This window comes from Portunus trituberculatus, chromosome 39, assembly GCF_017591435.1.
Source record: "Portunus trituberculatus isolate SZX2019 chromosome 39, ASM1759143v1, whole genome shotgun sequence".
Lineage (NCBI taxonomy): Eukaryota > Metazoa > Arthropoda > Malacostraca > Decapoda > Portunidae > Portunus > Portunus trituberculatus.
The window spans coordinates 15,491,295-15,512,276 of record NC_059293.1 but is presented as its reverse complement, the minus strand read 5'-3'; the positions used below and the strand labels follow the sequence as shown (position 1 = coordinate 15,512,276).

Here is a 20,982-nt window from a genome sequence, read left to right as displayed (position 1 = left end):
TACAGTAATATTAAGTATTAAAAATTTTGTTACCGTTATTTAAGAAATGTTAGTGAATTTAATGAAATGCTGAAGACTCGATGTTGAAGGCCGAATTTAACAAACCACTGAATTACCCCGATGACACGCACCAGGTAGGAGTTACCTAGGCCTTAAGTTGATTCACTGGTCGGCCTCTGAATTGTTAAAGTACTGTGCTTCGTCAATGATCAGATACAGCAGCCTTTTGTTGGCCTGTGTTCGTTAAACCACATCCATCAGTGGAGTACGTGTCTCTCCTGATGGTAGGGCTGGCGCTGCTGCTGCCCTGTGAAAATCATACCCTCATGTGGCGTCTGCCTACCAATTCCTCAGTCCTACAAACTGAATTGCTGGCAATTCATGGCGCATTGCAACATTCACTACTATCCTCTGCTGACACTTGTGCACACTGACTCCCTCTCTGCCGTCCATGCATTATCTCAACCCACCCTCAATGATAATGTCAATCTCATGACAAGAATACTTCACTCCGCCGCCTCCCTCCGATCTCAGGGTTACAGTGTCACACTCTCCTGGGTACCATCACACACAAAGATCCTTGAAAACGAACGTGCTAACGCTGCAGCAAAGCAGGCTGCCGCACTAAATAACGCTCCCCTCCCAGTCGCACAAAGTCTGGCAACAAAAATTTCAAAGATCAAGCCTGCTGTCTGGAGACGCACACAAGCAGAACAGCTTGATGCCGTCTCTGCAGGATCGTTTTCTGCAAGATGGTACCAACTTGCCAACGAGTATGAACCTCCAAATAGCCCCGACGGATAGTTCCGCATGATAGACATACCATCACGCACTTGCACTTTTTCTTTAAATAAATACAGAGCGCTTCACATTTCTTTCGGTAGTGTAGAGAAAGGAATGATTCAGGTTAATCCAGGAAATTTTTCAGAAGAAATGTTCCCTATTTACAAATTTATAGGTCAAAATCGGTCAGCCCTTCACTTCCGATGGGGCGATGCTCATGTCCGCTCCGAAAATCTCGCTTAAATGTCGTGTTTCTCAATTATTATATGATACATGTTGATTGTGGTAACATCAATAGAATTAAATTTCCTACTTCATGTACTCCATAGATCTTTCTATCCATGAGTGAGTAAAAATGACAGAGGGATGTGGAACCCTAACGATATTTTTGCATTGAAGGAATATTTCGCACGAGACAGCGTCCCTTTCCTATTTTTTTTTTTTTTATATAAGTACAATGAAGGACCAACACGAAGGCTATTTATCCTCAAACGATTGGCATAAGAAATGTCAAAAGAGGGCCAGCTTCTTGAAATGTACTTGGCCATCCGTTACATCACCGACGCAATTATTGTCTGTTGTCTGCACGCCAGTGACGCCACACCAGCAGTAGCCTTCCTAGGTTAATTCTAGCTATAATTGTATTCTGGGCACGACACCAAGACTTTGTCCCAGCTTACTTGGAACCCATTATCATGCTAACAGAGAGAGAGAGAGAGAGAGAGAGAGAGAGAGAGAGAGAGAGAGAGAGAGAGAGGAGTGCTACTCTTAAGTCCACTTACAGTGGCCAGTGTTGCCGCAGCCCCGCTGCAAGCTTGCCCAAGCTTAGTGGAGTGATGGCCTTTCCTAAACCTTAGCCTGAACTTCGCCGTTTTGAAGGGATCTGGTGAAGGTGGTTCAGTGAGGCAGTAGTGTCGCGTGGTTGCTGCTGGTCAGGTATTAGTGTAAACTCCAGTATTGACTGGCGGTGCTGAGTGCGCTTGAGAGTGTCACTGACTCACTGTCTCGATCTCATCAACCCAATCGTCTGCCTGGCGCCTATACAAAAGACACGTGACATGCGCATGATCTTCAACGGATACAAGTTATCCCAATAGTGCATCATTTAAAACCTAGTGACCCATACTTTTAAATATACAAAATATGCACTATCACACTAGTCATGAAGCTAACCACATAACACTCGGCCATCCTGCATGAAGCACGACTAGACTACTAGCTAATGGGACCCCAGTTATAACAATTATTTTCTCGTTAACGGTTCCCTAGTTGTAAAAAGTCTTTACTCAAATTATCTTACTACATTACACAAGTCCTTGTTAGTGGTACGCAACAATTAAGCGACCCCCGTGTCGGCCCTCCAGGTATTCATGGTACTATCCTAATACCCTAATTAAGTTCATTACTACTAGTGATAAGGTCCTGGCTTTGAGTCTTTGTATGTGAAAAAAAAGGGAATACGAATGCGAGGCTTGTGATAACAGCAATTAAGACGAGCACAATCCAGTGTTACTACAACTACTAAACAAGTACCCTTCACTCAACTATTTCAAAATGAATACATCACGTACTATGATTTATACTACCTAAAAATACGCACAAGAAACACACACACATACCTGAAGCTTTCCAGCACGCTGGCCCTCACCGTTGCAGAGTTCCATCCTCGGTGGGCGGTGGCTAATACACTACTGGCGCCGCAGTGCCGCAGCCGGGCCGGTCTGGTGAACTTCGGGTTCGAGGCTTCGGCAACATCTAATGTAGAATCCTACTTTTTTTTTTTTTTTTTTCCTACTAGATTTTCTCAAATTGACTACTAATATAGATGCTGTGATTGCATAATGAATCATGATCTTGTTGCCATCAACAGTCCTGCTTTATTGAGTGTATACTATTCCTGAGGGGCAGCACCACAAAATGGCGAGTTTTAGCTCACTGGTCATCACCAAATGGAGGATGTGAAGCTCCACTGAAGTAATCAACTTACATTGTTCTTGTTGTTTAGTGGTCTTAGTATTCCCACAATGAAGTCTTCCGTTTAGTATGTGTATAATGTGTAATGCAATAGGTAAGAGGAACGGATGGAAGGAAGGAAAACAGGTTCAGTAAGTCGAGCCAACGGTCATTCAAGCAACACAACTCGACCTCATCCTAATAATTCACACGTAGGTATACTGTTGCCTTACCTCCTCGTCACTGCCGCCCAGCTGCTCACCCTCCAATGACAAGAAGATGGAAGGAAAGGACACAACTTTCTTTACCTGACCAATATTTATTCACCATAGTAATAGAGCAGTGAATAGTTTAAACCAAGATATGCTGCGTTCGTCATCCGACAGTACAGTACAGACATGCAGGGCCACTTGACGGGCTCCGGGAGTAGATTTTTCGACCTAACTTAACACAAAAAGGTGAATTTCATGTTTGCTTGACTGAGGAGAAAGACTCGCTGAGGACGCCTGGCTGGCCGCTACGACGGGCTGTCAAGGGTGCGGGTTATATTGAGGAGTTTATACTGGCCAGTCAGTGTCTCGTCAATCAGGGAGTCGCCAAGCAGCGTTAGTACCTGCTGCCGGGACTGACCGTTGAGCGTGGGCGAATAAAATAAAATAAAGGACTATAACATGATCAGCAATGGGTTTATGTAACGTAAATATTATGATACATTAAAGCCTTAACCAAATGTAAGTTTTTCGTTCATCGAGGAAATATCTACAAAATTATCGTTCATACCATTTTGTTTTTAAATCTACACAAAATGTACAAATTTCAAAAAGTTTCAAGCATTTCTTTGGTCATACGAAAATATAGAGAAATAAGACATAGGCACCTCCATGATAATGATTATTTTTCATCTTTTTTTCTCTGACTTGATTATTTTGTTTAAAACTAGCCCACACAATCTGGGCGAGACAGCAACAGAAAAAAGTAACAAAGCCATCAAAATGTACAGAAAAAATAATGCACTTACTGTTGATTACATACATACGTACACGAAAAGCAAGATGCGTCAAACCGAGATGACCTCTTCACACGATATAATTACACCTGCCTCAGAGAAATGGCATCTATACATCACGAGGAGATTAAACACAGACTTACTCTCTAAGACTGTGGAACGTCGGCTACGTACGTAGGTACATGTGCGCGGGGGAGAGGCGAGGGAAGGGGACGGGAAATGGGAAGGAACGGATGGAAAAGGTTGGGGAGGAAAAAAAAAAAAAAAAAAAAAAAAGTATCCGAAAATATCGCTACGGTAGTCGTCTTGTGCAACCGTGGCGGAAAATGAGTGAAGATGGGAGTGGGTGGGTGTTCCTAAAACTACAACACAGGGGCGCTAAGGTCACACCTACAGGAGGCAAAAAGGTTGGACTAATGCTACAGAGTAAAAGTGTTAAAAGTCAGGTTGGCAGGAGCAGAGAGCGAGTCGAGTCGTTTATTATAGAGTTCAAGATTCTTCTGCCTCAATGTTCCGTGAATCTGCGAACCACAGAGAAGAGATACGAGTACTCGAGTCCCAGTTACGTAAAAGTCTCGCCTCCCGACCATTTTATCACAAGTGGCATTGATATATTTTGTTGTACGCGTATATATATGTAGTTACAACTCATGATTCGCTAAGTAGTGTATATATATATATATGCAGAGGAGTAATTATGAGACTTTCTAAGAGTTAGTGGCTGCTCCTTTCAGTCAATCTCCGTGAAGTAGATAATTAAGTAGTTACAATAGTAGCGGCTGGTCACCAAGAGCAACAACCGTCGGGCACAACGTGAGGTATTTCTACTGTTGCTCATTTCTAGCGATTCTCAATGATTGAATGTAGTTATTTCCAGTGTCATGGCGGAACGAAACGCAGTGACATATATCATTACCGTCGACGCAGCATTGTGCTCCGAGTGCGCTAGCAAACTGTGGCGCAACCGTGAATCATTACCTCGTGGGAAGCGTAACATTCATCACCGAACTGCTTTGGGTTGTATCTCTGCGTAGAAAGGTGGTGTGCTAGTCAGTAAAGCCTTGCGAATTTTCTCTCTCCTTCTCGGCGGTTCACGTGTCACTCATCATTCCTTTCCTTTCGTTTCTGAAGCCGAAAAACATAATGGGAAGTCGACAGCCGCTCGTGTCTTCGTGTCTCGTGTTCATCTTCCTTCAGCCGATCAGCACCGCCAGTCAGATCATCAGCTGTAGTCAGGATACGAAAATGCCAGCTGTCTGTCCACCTTGTCCACTACGTCAGCCAATCAGGTGCGTTCTCCAGAAGATGAGACCACTGTGACTGGCTGCGTGGAGGGGCTGGTGGGCGTGCGGCGAACATCATCGTTGCCGGACTGACGCGTGGCGATCCTGCGGGTGGCGGCCGACGACCAGGTATATACCAAATGGAACACCTAAGACGATGACACTCTGGCTGCGCTGTGTTCCCGGGGAGTGGAGGAAGAAAAACCTAGCTGACTAACAAACACTGAGGGCAAGTATGTGAAGGGAATGATAAAAAAAAGTCTAACCTATAAACATATCACAGAACAGGGAAACAACACAACCGAGGACTCAGGCAGGGTAGGGAAACAGGCTGCACGACTAAGTTCCCGAGGCGGAGAAGAAATGCCTAGCTAACTACAAGCACCAAGGACAAGTATGGGAAGATATCACACCAAAAAAAGATCTAACCTAGGACTAATAAAACCAAGGAGTGGGAACAAGACACACAACCTGGGGAAGCATGCATGGGAAACCAAAGGATCCAAAAGGTAGTTAAGGATAAAGAGAGACAGTTAGTAAGTTCCAAATAGTATAACCAAGTATACTCGGCCTTACTTTCCGTGTCACCCCAGAGCGACTGGCTGGCGGGTGTTGAGGACAGAGGGAGTGGGACAGACAGGCGAGACAGATGGATAGACAAGGCGGGCTGACAGACAGACCCAATCACGCACGACTACCGCTTACCCAAAGACTTTCATCACTCTTTGAAGCTTCGGAAAGATTTAATTGAATAGTGCGTTATAAAATACACACTGAGAAGCAGGAAAACTAAACAAAATCCGAAATAACACAGGGGACTCTAGTGACGATAATTAACTATACGAAAAAAAGATCATGTTCAAGATACTGTGAGTACAAAAATAAGTCTTTGGGTGAGGCAACCGTACTTATATTAACAACTACTTCAGCTCAACAAGTCGTTAAGTGCTGACTACTGAGGAAATGATGAAAAAAACGTGTGCTAAAGGGTGCAGGAGGAGCCAGTCTCTCTCAAATGAACCCATCAGAGTCACAAGCCATTTCTTCTTTTTTCACACTGAGGGTGGCGACAGTGGCGGCAGCGGTGGTGGTGATGGTGGTGACAGTGATGACGATGCCGGCCACTCAAACTCCGTCATCACAACAAACTCCCACCCAAACTACTCACAATTACAGTAGAACAGTTTTGCATTCTGAGACAACGCAAATGTGACACGTGCTTTTAAACAAACGTGAACTTGACACAGAAAAGAGGAGCGTGATGACACAGCTTGGACAAGGCTTGGGGGCGAGTGCCGTGGTCTGAGGGCTGTGGTGGGGAAGAGAAGTGGAGGAAGGAGATAAGCGAGGGAGAGAAGTGTAAGCTAGTCTTCCATTTACGAGTATACCGAAGAGGTAGAAGAGGATAAAGAAAGTAAAGATATAGTACAAGTTTTACATTTACTGATTAAAAAAAATAGAAAAAAGGGAAGAGTGAGAAGTTACGAGTTATGCATTTACTTACAGAAAGAAAAGAGTGTGTGAGATATGAACAAATATAAGTTTCATGCACTAATACAGAGTACATGAAGTGTTTTCTGTGTATATGGACAGCGAACTCGTGCTCACCAACGAGTTATGCCAGGAGTGAGCAAGCACGGACGAGTAGGTAAGCGGATAGGAGAGATAGAGAGAGAGAGAGAGAGAAGCGAGTTGAGTGCGTGAGTCAAGTAACACGAGGAACCCACCGCTCCATTCGTACCGCAGACGCAACCTTCACACGCGTAGTTTAAAATAATTCGCAGTTTTCCTTCATGTCTCCATTTCAACTCATTATTACTAGCTTCATTTCAGTTCGATCTTTAAACTATTCCAATTTTCTCCCAGCAAAGCAGTTACGTATGTGTAGCTTCCCTTACTAAACAATATCACAATACCACCTTTAATTACCACTTGCTATATCATCTCCACATACACGTTGCCACAAGAATACAAACACGGAACCTCGGATAGAGAACACCCAAAAAACAACAACACACACACACACACCCACGGTAATAACTTTCAACAAACGAACAAGAAACTGCCGCACGCACGTTTCTGGACTTCATTTTCTCGCTTCGGTGTTCATTCCTGCCTGGATCTTAACTCTTTTTAACACGGAGACTTGAACATCTTTGTCGAGTGTCGCATAGCAAGGGAAAACAAAAGAAGAGAAGGGAGGAAAGGCACGGCGAGGAGAGGAAAGAGAGAGGGAGTACAGGGTTTGTTGCAATGAAGGAAAAGGATAAGGTAATGAAATATAGTCACCTGCACCTGAGAGAGAGAGAGAGAGAGAGAGAGAGAGAGAGAGAGAGAGAGAGAGTTTCCATTAACGAATTTATCAACAGCTAGAGAAATTTCGTTATGGAAGTAGTAGTAGTAGTAGTAGTAGTAGTAGTAGTAGTAGTAGTAGTAGTAGTAGTAGTCGCTATAACACGGTAAGAGAAGGCAGGGTAGTGGGATGGAGGAGGGGTGGGGGAGGCATGTGCAAAGGGTGGATAATGTCACTTCAAAATCATGTACAAGTTGTCAATAAAGATTTTTTTTTAAGCTTTTTTTGATGAGGGGAGGGGAAAGGTTTTTGTGAGTAGCATATAAAAGGTCTTATAAGCTATATATATGTACTGGCATCACTCTGTTCTCCTTTTACCTCCATTATTTTACTTTATTTAATCTCAAGCTTTCCACCGAGCTTCATTACTTCAACAGCTTAGAGACGTCAGCCTCCAGAGAGCCTTAGTAGCGAACCACCCGCTTCTGGGCCCAGTGAATCTATGGAAAAACGGTCTTACGTGTAAATATAAATAAGTAATGGAATGGATAAATCAATGACAATGAGTGCGTCAGTGTTTAGCCTCCGAGACAGGACGAAAAGGGTGAAAAAAAAAAGCTACACTTCGTCCGAGATGATCACCAATAGTCTTGCTTCACTGGACGCGGGGGTCGGCGACGCGGGGTAAGCAGGCGGGCAGGCAAGTGGGCAGCAGTCCTCGCCCTACCCCGCCCCGCCCCGCCCCGCTCAGCACCGTCCCTATTCCTCGTGGATGATGACAGAAGCGCGCGGCACGAGGCCCTTCCTGTCGTTGTGGCAGCACAGTAGGTAGCGGTCGTCCACCTCCACCACCACCGTCAGGATGTCGCCGCGATTGAAGCTGAGGTGCCCGTTGTCAGTGGCCAGGCGGTGGTGAAGCGTTTGGACCAACCTGCGGGGTGGAGGGGAAGGAAGGGATGGGAGAGAAGGGACGAGAAGGGACGAGAAGGGACGGAAAGACAGAGAGAGGAGGGAGAGAGAGAAAGAGTGGTATTAGAAGTACATATATAACGACGGTAAGTGTAATAATGAATGCACATGCTTCAATATGTGTGTGTTGTGTGAGGTGAAGCATTCTCAAGATGGTTAAGTAATGATTTTTTTTCTTTTACTTAGTACAGTTTACGTAGTGCAAATGTATGTGCCTACGTAGTGTGTTTCTGTGCTCTTTGTTTGTGGTGTGATGTGTGGGTGTCGGTTTCTGCTGTGCTATGTCTGTCTGCGGTGAGGCGGCATGGTGTGCTGTGTTGGGGAAGAGTGGTGGTAGTGGTAGTGGTGGTGGTGCAAAAACCAGACAGGGAGCAGCGGGGGTGTGTTCTCCCTCGGTTGGGAATTATCAACATTGGACTTTACTTGGGAAATTGTTGGTAGGTTCAATGTGTAACTAATCTACGAGAGGCTAAAAGCTTCTCTGGTATAAAAAAAGAAACAAAAACAACTCTGTGTGATTATATGCAAGTGCAAAAATCTACCAGTCTCAAATTCCAATTACTTATTAGTATACAGTATGTGATCTGTAAGCAAAATGCATGTTTAGTCACATCAAAGCACAAACAAGGAACTACGTGAGTGGCCCCCGAGGTGTGGCCACACACGCCGGCGTGACGCCTCGCAGGGAGGCCGAGAGGTGGAGGAAGCCCCCAGTATGCAAACATGAACTCTACGAGGCATGCATCGGCTCAACACATTCAGAGCTCACCCTTATGGCATAAAACAGAGCAGAGGTTAACTTTGTGTTAATATTTTTCATCTACAAGGACAGCAGAGTCTAATTAGAGGACAGTATTCCATTCACAGTGAGTCCAATAGAGTGGAGGGACTATGTAGTGTGGTCCGCGCCCCGCACCCAGACATGCCGGCGGGGCGGGGCGGCGGCGACAGGGACACCAACAGCTGGTGCAGAGAGCGAATTTAGTATAGTACTTAAGTAAAACTGTCCAGGTCATAACGAGGCGAGCAATACATTACCTTGAACCACGTGAATACTCCCCACTATAAGGCAAGGCGCGGCGGTGTGTGGGTGCTTTCTGTCTTCTTTGTGCTTTGACTCAGTGCCGGGTAAAGATTGTGTGACAGTATTTCTCTTAATTTTTTTTTTTTTTTTTTTGAGTGAATGAAATGCTCTATGAAGACACGGGTGGTGGTGGTGGTGGTGGTGTGGCGGGATATGAACCGATAATACAACAAACTAATCTACAGTCAAGTTAAGAGTTTCTGAGACAAAATGTGGATTAAATGAAGGAAGGAATTTAGTGAGCTAACTCCACCAAGACCACCCGTATCTGCTCGGGCCGGGGGAGGGTACCTACTTGGGGGAGTCTCCAGGCGTCACGCGTCTCCCGTGGCTGGCTGACCTGGGCTGTCCACCATACCTACGCTGGCCCTCATACCTGCCACTGGGGCTGCTGCTCTTGTCTGCCGAGGCGGGGACGCGGCCAGGCACTGAGGAGGCGCGCACCATGTTATTGGAGATGGAGGTGGGGCGCGGGGCGAGGCGAGAGCGCACCGAGGGAGGGCGTACGGCGCCTCCCTGCTCGTCGCCCGCCGGGGACTGGCACGCCGCCTTGTCCTTTAGCGAGCGTCGCGGGGCGGGCTTGGGCAGCTCCTTGGGGGACGCCGGGACGTACTTCGGGGGCTGCTTGACCTGCGGCGACGTCTTCTCCTTGGAGGGGTCGAAGGCCTTGAAAGGTCGCTGGGGGGACGTCATGCTCACAGGCCGCGGTATTCTGGACCTGCTGCCGCTGCTGGGGCTGATGGACTTCTCGGGCTGAGGTGGCTGTGGCTGTGGTGGTTGTTGCGGCTGCTGCTGCTGCTGCTGCTGCTGCTGTTGCTGCTGCTGCTGTGCCTTGGCAGGCTTCTTCTCAGGGCTGGCCATCTGCTCCCATTTGAGTTGTAGTCGCCGGAACCTGACGCCCTCAGGCTCCTCATCTCGCTCACTCTCAACACACGCCTTCGCACCCTTCTCGTTCTCCGTGTCCTTTTCAGAGGCTGACCGCTCACTCACGTCACCGTCTCGGCTCGACACGTCGCTGATCCTCAGGTCTGACGGCAGGTCGTCGTTGAGGCCCACGCTGCCCCGCCGCGGTCCCGATGACCGCCCACTCTTCGGGTTGTCGATGGAGTCAGTGTAGTCCTCGCTAGAGGTGCCAGCGGCTTCCTCCAGCATTAGCTTGTCGATGGCTGTCAGCAGTCGTGAGCCGAGCTGGACGCCGCTCCAGCGCTTGCGTTGTGCGGGGCTGAGTTCCTCCCCTGTCACATGGTCATAACAGGAGCGCGGGCGCGGGCTGCGGCTTCTATCCCGCGAGTGGTCCAGCGTGGAGTGCAGGAGTTCGTGCTCGTCGAGTTCTGGCGAGGCGAGCACCCTCATGAGTGCCTTGACGCGGTCCTGCTGGGCGGCGTTCTTGAACTCCTTCGTCTCCTTGGAGTGGAGGTCGAGAACAGATGGCGGACGATCACCAGGACTTTCTTTGGAGCCTGTGTGGAGCAGCAGGCGTTCCTCCATCTTCTGCAAGCTGGCGTGCAGAGCCTTGTACTCGTGCAGCAGGTCCAGGTTGAAGGGCAGCAGGGCGAGAGGCCGCAACGACAGTAGCAGGTCATCGTAGAGGGACTTGGTGGCGGTGTTGGCCAGGTACAGGAAGGCCTCGGGGTGGTAGTGCTTTTGGATGACGCTCTCCCTCGTCCGCAGGTAACCCAGCCACGAGTCCAGCGACCGGATGCTGCAGGGAGGAGAGAGGCGGAGGGTTACAGGTGACATGCTAGTTACTGTTGCTCACTGGTGTGCCCTTTCTGCGCTCTGACGGCGGTTTGCTTTCTCTCTCTCTCTCTCTCTCTCTCTCTCTCTCTCTCTATACCATGTGGGCTTTTCACGGGAATTTATGGGGCTAAAGGGGATACTGTTTAGGGTACCTCCTCTCTCTCTCTCTCTCTCTCTCTCTCTCTCTCTCTCTCTCTCTCTCTCTCTAACTTTTAAAAATACTTATTTCATAAGAATCATACTTTTACATCAAGACCTTTACTATTCTTTCTTCCACCATCAACACACACACACACACACACACACACACACACACACACACACACACACACACACACCCGCCGACCCCCAACAGGCAGCGACGGAAGACTCACTTGAGGAGGCCAAAGATGAAGGCGTTGAACTTGATTGGTCCCTCTGAGAGACACTCCTCGCTGTTCAGGGTGAGGACTAGGTCGTTGAGGGCCTTGGTGGAGGGGCCTGCGAGGAGGGACCGGGATGGTAAAGAGTCAAGGGAGTATGGAGGGAGTTGACTTAAATAAATAATGGGTACAGCGGCAGGCATTGTGTTGAGGGTGTGGCTTAAAAACGTAAAAAAAAAAAAAGTGATTTATGTTGAAGAGTCACTCAAATAAGGAAGAAGTGACTTAAAACGCTATTTTGACGAGTCATATGACACCAAAAACAAATCCAGATAAAAGAAAAATGGGAAGAGTAGATTTGACGTCCTACATGAGACAACTGAATGAAAAAGATAAGGATGTACTTTATGATATTCGTGAATTTACAGAAGGCATATCACCAGACAGACAACAGCCTAGGTAGAGAAGAAATAGGTGTAAAATTTCATCCTTTACAATTACAAGTGAAACAAATATACATGGGGAAATAGATAAAGACGTACATAATATTGGTGGCTTTAGAGAAAACACACGACAAGATAGATGGAAACCCAAATGAATACAAGACAAGGAGTGAATAAGAAAGGAAAGACAGACAGACAGATAGACAGATAGACAGGTAGATTAACAACAATACTAACCCTGTCTCTCTCTCTCTCTCTCTCTCTCTCTCTCTCTCTCTCTCACTCCCTGTATCATCCCAACTTCCAGAATCAACAACAAGCATTCAGGAACAATTAGAATTTTGATCAGTGAACATCTACCATGCCTTGTTACAGTTGAGTCCCCCCGCCTAACTTTGACGTCTGTGCTGTTTGGCTGACACGCTGCCTCGCTCCGCATCTCGTTTCCATGTTAAGACACGAACGGAGCGAGGGAGAGAGGGAATGGGCGAAAAAAGAATAAAGAAAGAGACAGTAAGAGGACCAAACAGGGAGTGAACGAGAGAAAGAGTGGAAGAACAAGACTGCATGCGGTAAAAGGAACAGGAATGAAGTGAAAGGAGAGGGACTGAACAGGGAAGAATGAACATGAAAGCGATTGAAAAGGAAAAGGAAATGAAGTGAATGGGGCAGAGAGAGAGAGAGAGAGAGAGAGAGAGAGAGAGAGAGAGAGAGAGAGAGAGAGAGAGAGAGAGAGAGAGAGAGAGAGAAACAAAAGTAGAGTAACGACAACCAAACAAACACACAATGGAGCTAAAATAATGAAAACTCAACTAAACACAATAAAAAAAGGAACATACAACGATAAAAAAAAAAAAAAAAAACAATAACACGAAAAAAGAGACCAAATGAGAACAAAAACTTAAAAAACAACACAAAAAAAATCAAACACAAGAAAAAAGAAAAAAAAGTGAAGAAAAACCAGCAAAGACACAAAGACATGACAAAACTGACATATAGTGATGGCAAATATAAGAAGAGATGCTTCAAACAGGACAACAGTAATCAAGGATACACAGGAAGGCAAGTCAAGGAAACGAAGGGGATATTGACAAGAGCAAGATCGATTCTGAGCCGAGAGGAAGATGAATGGCACGGGAGTGAGGCGATCGATTGGGTGACGTCAGAAGCACGTCACCATCGCTATACAAAGAAGTGTCTGTAGTGGTGACCTATAGAAAGTAGCACGTGTAAAAAAAAAAAAAAAGAGGAGAGAGATAAGAAAAAAAATGTGTCTACGTGTTAACCTGCAAGAAGAGTTGTTACGTACCGAAGAAAGTCGTACCAAAAGAGTGAAATTGTCGAACAAGAACTGGAATGAGAGAAACGATACTGAAGAGCACGTATAAAAAAAAAAAAAAAAGACATTACCGACGCATTTCTCAGGAACAAAAGCAAGCAATGGAATGAAGGAGTGAAGAAAAAAGCAAGAGGAACATAGAAACACAGAATAAATGAGAGAATACAATGAAGGAGGGAAGAAAGTAGAAGGAATATGAAGGAAAGTAGAAGAAACACAGAAACTGATAAAAGTAGATAAAGAAACAGAAGAAGGGAGATAAAAAAAAAAGAAAAGAAATTTAAGAAAGCAAAAGAAACACAGGAGAAGGAAATAGATGAAGAAAGATGAACGAAAACGGAGAGAGCACAAATACAGAACCAAGAAACAGAAGAGGAGATGAAAAAAAGTAAAGAAAATCACTTAAGAAAACAAAAGAAACACAGGAGAAGCAAATAGATAGAGATGAAAGAAAACGGAAATAGAAAGAACACACACACAGTACCAGGACAAAGTGACAATATAAACAGCACAGTCCATTTCACACTCACTGATCTGACTCGTGACTTCAATAACGCGCCACACAGAGTTGTTAATTTTGCCAAAGAGGGATTGTAGGGAAGGGTGCAGGCCGTCACTCAGCAGGGCGTACACCGCAGGGCACAGCTTGTCCAGGGCCAGCTGCGCCACGGCCGGGGTCATCGCGCTCGTGCCTGTAGTAATAAGGAGAGCTGTGTATTCCTGTGTGATCTTTGTCTGTCTGTCTGTCTGTATATGTGTACTGTACAAATACTATCATAATGTATTGCCACAACCTACATCAAACACGTACACGCATTACATACTATACAAGCAAAAACTAAAACAGCAACATACACGCACGCACACACACACACACACACACACACACACACACACTATATATATATATATATATATATATATATATATATATATATATATATATATATATATATATATATATATATATATATACTAAAACACACACACACACACACACACACACACACACACACACACACACACACACAGGAGAGTAAAAGTAGCAGCTGTCCCGCCTGACCTGACACACATCAAGATAGTCCATAGGTACACATACAGTGAAAGTCAAGACGTGCAAAAAGACAAAGGGTCGGCTGAACAAGTGAGCCTTTCCCCGCCACTCAGCAAACGGAAGGCACCATCAGGAGTTACCGGTGATAGAATTCCATTGTGATTACTTTTGGGTGAATTTTTTTTTTCTATGTAAGAAGGGGAAAACTGGCGAAAGGGGCAACAAAAAGATTAAACAAGAGAGAGAGAAAAAAAAGGACCCACTTAGATGCCAGTCCCCGAACAGAGCCGAGAGAATTAATCAAAAGAATGGGATAAATGTCTCGATACCTTCCTCCTAATCCTTTCACTACCAAGGCACGACTTCATATTTATTCTGGTTACTGTTAGGCGATTTTATACAGCTTTAGATACTCATGCGGGGGGTTTAAACTACTGAAGACTGGACCATCAACATTTTTAATTCCCAAAACCCTTCCTAATGTAAATAAAATCGTCAATACAGCTTCAGAAACTCATACGGGGGTTTAAAATAGTGAAAACTCAGGACTATTAACCTTCTGATCTCCATAAACACTTCCTAATATAAATAAAATCGTCTAATCACAACCAAAACTTATGGTGAAAACTGCGTACCAGTATTGAAGGGGTTAAATGAGTTCAGGATTGAATGGAATGAACGAAACACACACACACACACACACACACACACACACACACACACACACACACACACACACCTTAAAGAACAAAAATCAACACTTGCTAAGCTAACACACAGCCAGCACGACTCAGACTCACCTAGACACTACACAGACATAAGAAAATAGAAATGTATCTCTCCTCTTGCACTTAACGAGGAACAAAAAGATAAAACTCCTAAGACTCTTCAGACTAAAAAAAACAACAACTCAACTACACACTCAAGACTCAGACCAACCTACGTAAACACAACAAAATAAAAATAAATAGAAAAATAAAAGAAAATTTCACCCTTATAAGTTTCCAATGTGATAAAAAAAAACATGACTTAAAAAGGTTGAAAAATAACTGTTAACTGCACACACAAGGCTCAGATCAACCTACGTAAATAAGAAAATATAAGAAAATACGAACAAATCTTAGCCTTAGAAGCTTCCAAGGTGATAAAAAAACGCCCTCTTAAGACAAAAAGGTAAAATAATAAGGAACCACACACTCAAAACTCTGACTAACCTACATAAACACAAGAAAAAAAATTATATATATATACAAGCAAATCTTACCCTTATGAGTTTCCAAACTGATAAAAAATAACTCTAAAGACAAAAAAAAAAAAATAAAAAATAAATAAAAATAGTAATGAACCACACACAAAACTTCAAGCCACATAAACACCTTCTCCTGCTGTGTCCAAACGAATCTCACCTTGCTTTGAAACTTCTAAGGTGATTAAAAAAAACTACAAATTAACTCTTCTACAAATACAAATAGGTAAAAGACACACACACACACACACACACACACACACACACACACACACACAGCTACACCCACCTAGTCGAACCTTCTCCTGCAAGCGAATCTCACACAGCTTTTAAACTTCAATGGTGAAAAAAAAAAAAAAAAAAAAATTAACTCTAAATAAAACAAACAGGTAAGACACACACACAGCTGTACTCACCTAGTCGAACCTTCTCCTGCTGTGTCCGCCTGTGGAGAAATGCGTGACCAGCTTCTCCACAGCGGCGCGCACGGACAGCACCAGAGTCTTCTTGTCGTGGGCGTCGTAAACCATCGGTCTGGCCTCGTCTTCCGTAGCCACTCCAGCACCTTCACCACCGATGGGAGATCCGCCACTACCACCGCCGCCGCTGCCCCCACCACCGCCGCCGCCGCCTTCTAAGCACTGGTTCTGGAAGGGAAGAGTTAAAATTTCAGGCTCGTTATCAGGACTAGAGGTTCAGGTGTTCATCTCTCTCTCTCTCTCTCTCTCTCTCTCGTTATCAGGACTAGAGGTTATTTGGGTGTTCAGATGTCTTCTCTCTCTCTCTCTCTCTCTCTCTCTCTCTCTCTCTCTCTCTCTCTCTCTCTCTCTGGTGGTTCTTATTGTGTTCGTGTTGAGATATGTCTCGCCATCTCCCGTCCCTCTTTCTCTGATTCTTTTTATTGATAAGAACTCCACTTTGACCTTAAACGCGCCCTGCTCTCTCTCTCTCTCTCTCTCTCTCTCTCTCTCTCTCTCTCTCTCTCTCTCTCTCTCTCTGACCTCAAAAAACTCGATCCACCCCATCAAGGTATCCACTTAAGTACCTCCCTCATCTCCGTCCTCCTCCTCCCCCCCTCCTCCTCCTCCTCTTCCTCCTCCTTCTCCTCCTCCTCCTCCTCGATGCTAATTATTGCTGATTTCCCTTTCACATATTCATATTTTCTCTTTTTTTCTTAACTGGTTTCCGCGTCTCGTTTTCCCTTTCACTCTTTTATCTTTTAAGGGAAAAACGTTCAAAGGACAGTTGATGAAGCGTGTCACATTCAGAACCGCACAAATTTTCGCGGTTGAGAGTGAAGTCGAGTTTTTTCTTTCTTTATATTTTTTTGATTTGTGCCAGGAAAGGATTAGCGCTTTTACCCTTTCACTGCCATCTGGTGCCTGTTTCCTCAATTACTAACCACTGTGAGGCGCCTTTTCTTCACATGTAGCCACTTGAAAACGTTATAATGACCGAGATTTATGTGATGTCTATTCTGCCTTTCTCTGTTATCTTCTTTCTTGCTTTGCTTTCAACCCCTTCAATACTGGGACACATTTTTTTTTACTTGAGATGTGTGTACGATTCTATTTACATTAGGAAGGGTCAATGGAGGTTAGAAAATTAATGGCCACACTCTTCACTATTCTAATCCCAACATTAGTATCTGAGGCTGCATAAAATCACAAAATAGTAGGCAGAATGAATATGGAAACGGATCATGTTACTGAAGGGGTTAATAACAGGTTAGGTTGAGCTGCCCGAGCCTGTGTTGTCTCCTCCCTCACTCTTCCTGGACGCACCACAGACTTCACGTACAAAGGATGGTAGATTGATACAGATAAGTATGTCACATGAACTTGGTGAGGTATAACAGCGAGCCAGCACTCAAGTGGGAGTTTTTATTTAATCTTTTCGTTTTTTTTTCCTTGGCTGGCTCTCTTCTCTTCATAAATAAAAATAAAAATAAAAAAAAGCAAGACTATCTGTGATTGTCTTAACCTCTTCAGTACCATGCCGCGTTTTCATATTTATTCTGCTTACTATTTGGTAATTTTTATACGACTTCTGAAACTCATGTGGGGATTGAAATAGTAAAGACTCCGGCCATAAATCTTCTGATCTCCATAGACCCTTCCTAATGCAAATAAAAATCGTCTAATCACACCCAAATATAATGGTAAAAATGTGTCTCAGTATTGAATGAGTTACGAGTTAAATAGTATATTCATAGTTTTATTTTGACGTATTCTCATCGATCGTGTCAGCAAGTTTTGAAATGCATCTTCACTATTCAATCGCACACACTAGTGAAGTATTACTTGTCTCAGTTCTTTAAAATAATCTCCTGCAGATAGACAAGCCATTCTAATTGTAACCTTCCTCGTTTATCACCAGTAGGAAATAGTCAAGACACTCTGAGCCTTAACAGCTTAACCCCCTCTGTACGATGACGCGTCTCCATATTCATTCTGGTTACTATTCGGCGGTTTTATACAGCTTCAGAAAGTGAAGACTCTGGCCAGTAATCGTCTGACCTCCATAGAGCCTTCCTAATGTCAATAAAGTGGTCTAATCGAACACAAATCTTAAGGTAAAAACATGTACCAGTATTGGAGGGGTTAATATAATAATAATCCATATAAAATACTGAAGTTACTCCCAAGTTTCAACAATTCATCACCATAAATCGTATAAAACAGGCAAGTTATTCAAAATTCCAGCAGCTCACTATCATATAAAGTTTCAGTAATATAAGTCAGCCGTTTCTCCCTCCTCCCTACTACTTTCCTTACCGCTGCCTTTCTCTCTCTCTCTCTCTCTCTCTCTCTCTCTCTCTCTCTCTCTCTCTCTCTCTTTCCGCTTCGCTCACTCGCCGTCTATTCCAGTGTCATAATTTTGCCTTCGGTGCCTGCCTTGAAACCTTCACAAAACACTATACTAGCACTGGCAGCATACGTGGCCTTAATACCTTCTCTCCGGGCAAACACTGAAGGCACGATGGCAGGCGGGGAAGGCAGGCATGTGTGTGGAGGTGAGATAAGTGTGTGTGGAAGTGATTTATGAAAAGTTGATGTTTTAGGGTGCTTAGTGTGAGGATGAAGGGTGAGAGGTGAGGGTGTTAGAGTATGTGCATGTAAGGGTGTGTCAAGGTGTAAGGATGAACAATGCGACACACACACGGGGATGAACTGAACTGTATGGATTTCAGATACAACAGGACTGATGACGTTGTTCTTGTCATTAAGTGAACAATCTGCGGGTTGGGCAATAAGAACATGTCACTGGGCAGAGATAAAGTAAGAGTTTCCACGAAAGTCAAGAGGCGGCGAATGATGTGGTTCAGAGATGTGACAGAAGAGTGAAAACGACGACAGTGTTCACGAAACCTGCACGGAGAGAACTCAAATGCCAACTCATTTTTCACACTTAGCTTACAACACGGTCCGATGAGGTACCAGCATGGGAGAAAGGCACCGCTAAAGACACAGTCTAACATAACCACAGGCTACTTTTCCAGAGAAAAACATGCAGCCTAACAATGCACCAACGTAATGTAAAGAGCTATGTAACTGCATGCATAATATATACGTAACTAAAACTGCATTATGACCGCCAGCAGCAGTGCACAGGCAGCGAGTGTGACCCTGGGGAAGTAGAGCATGACTGTACTAACCTTCTCCGCGAAGCTGACGCTCTTCTTGGGGCAGAGATCGCAGGCAGCACCCCCGTCTGTCAGCAGTGAGCCCACGCTGCCACGCGCCACCAACAAGTTGCTCACTTGAGATCGGATGCGCAGCAGGTCGTCCTCCGTCAGGTCTTCGTGACTGGACACATCTGGCAGCTCACTCACTCTTAGTAGGTTTTTCTTCTGGAGACCTTTGCCGCAGAAGCCTGTGCACTGACTCACGCAGCTGCAGCCCATGGGGGAGGGCAGGCTGGGAGGCACCTCCTCCTCGCCCTCGTGAGGCACACTGCTGGGAGCCGCCTCGGGGATGGTGTCCCGGGACACGCGGTGAGCCATGTGTTCCATAGGCTCCTGCAGCGACCTTCTCTTGAGCAGGTCCTCCCGCATGCCGCCCCTACCGGACTCAATAGCACTGAACCTCTTGTTAGTGGTGCCTTTGCTTCCGTCATCCTTAAGTGATGAGGATTTCCTTAGAATTCCTCTCGGAAGCGGCGGCCGAGGCGGGGGCGTGTCTGGATCCTCAGAGTCTTGGCGCTCCTCTACGGGCAGAGAGATGGAGCGCTTGGGCAGGGGTGGCGGCTTCTCTGTGCTCTCAGCGTCTGTTGGTATTTCAAATCTGCTGCTGCCGTTCTCGCCCTCTGAGTCGTTGAGCATGGTGGAGGAGCCTCGGTAGCCTGACGACGGCTGGGTGGAGTTGAGGCTGCTGTTGCTGGCTGACGCCTTGATGATGTCATGGGAACACTTCTGCTGCAGGGAGTAGTCTGCACTGGCGGGGCGGCGGGAAGGCTTCGGGGACTGACAGAAGGAAGGCTTGGTGGTCTCCATGCACTCAGTTTCATCGAGAAGCATTTCTTTCAGTTCTTTTGGTAGCAGGAAGTTGAGGGAGTCCCAGTCCTTGATGTGGCCAAAGCCGTGCTTCTTTAGCTTCTCCATGTCGCCGCAGGAGAAGGGTCGTCGCAGCTTGGAGGAATCCTTGCCTCGCCGTGCCTCGTCGGGGCGGGCGGTGTAGTGTTGTGGCACCAGGAACACTCGGGCGTCAATGTTGTACTTCTTGTCCTTGAGGAAGCCGAGGTCTGGCAGTGCGTAGTTGGGGTAGTACACGTACACTTCCTTCTTCTCTACGTTGAAGCTTGTGTTGACCATCGCCGACACCTTCAGGTTGGAAGTCTGCAGGCACTGGTCGGACATCTGCTTCATCACCCTTGGCTTGGGGCGAGGCTTCTGCTGCGACACGCTGCTAGGGTCTGAGTCTGACGGTCGCCTGATCTTTTCGGTCGAGCCCCTGTTGGACGCATACCCGCTGGAAGAGTTCCCAGAGTCCTGGCGCCTCCGCATGGACGTGGCGCCAGACCCATCTCGTTTGTTGTTGTTGTTAGCGACCACCACGGCGGCACCAGCCTTTTTGGAAGCACCTGGGGACTGTGCTCGCTTGTGTTCTTCACCCAACAAGTTGTTAAAGTTATTTCTGTTGTTGTTTTTCTCCTTCTGCGACGCCTTGGCGGGGATGTGGTTCTTCTCCATGTTAAGTTTGTCCCGCAGCCGCAAGACCTCGTGCATGATTTTAGTCTCCTTCTCTGACTGGTCCAGCAGCACCTTGCTCTCACCACGGCTGTCCATCGAAATGTCCATTCCCTCTGGCTCCTCGCGGATGGGGCTGGTGACGGGCGGCTTGGAGCACGGGTTGGTCTCCTTCAGGCTGTCCTCGAAGCTGGTGACGTTGTCCATGGTGTTGGTGAGCGTGAGGCCGGTGTTGTCCA

General features: G+C 45.8%; 1 protein-coding gene across 1 annotated transcript in view; it reads right to left on the bottom strand.

The window, feature by feature from the left end:
- Nucleotides 1-3,039: 3,039 nt before the first annotated feature.
- The window catches only part of LOC123515402, an 84,571-nt gene continuing 66,628 nt past the window's right edge, over nucleotides 3,040-20,982 (bottom strand). The window contains 7 exon segments of the mRNA XM_045273944.1: nucleotides 3,040-8,249; nucleotides 9,667-11,073; nucleotides 11,486-11,591; nucleotides 13,786-13,947; nucleotides 15,972-15,996; nucleotides 15,999-16,202; nucleotides 19,214-20,982. The exon segment at nucleotides 19,214-20,982 is cut by the window's right edge and continues 855 nt beyond it. Of these exon segments, the coding sequence (XP_045129879.1) occupies nucleotides 8,078-8,249; nucleotides 9,667-11,073; nucleotides 11,486-11,591; nucleotides 13,786-13,947; nucleotides 15,972-15,996; nucleotides 15,999-16,202; nucleotides 19,214-20,982 (3,845 nt within the window). The 3' untranslated portion in view covers nucleotides 3,040-8,077.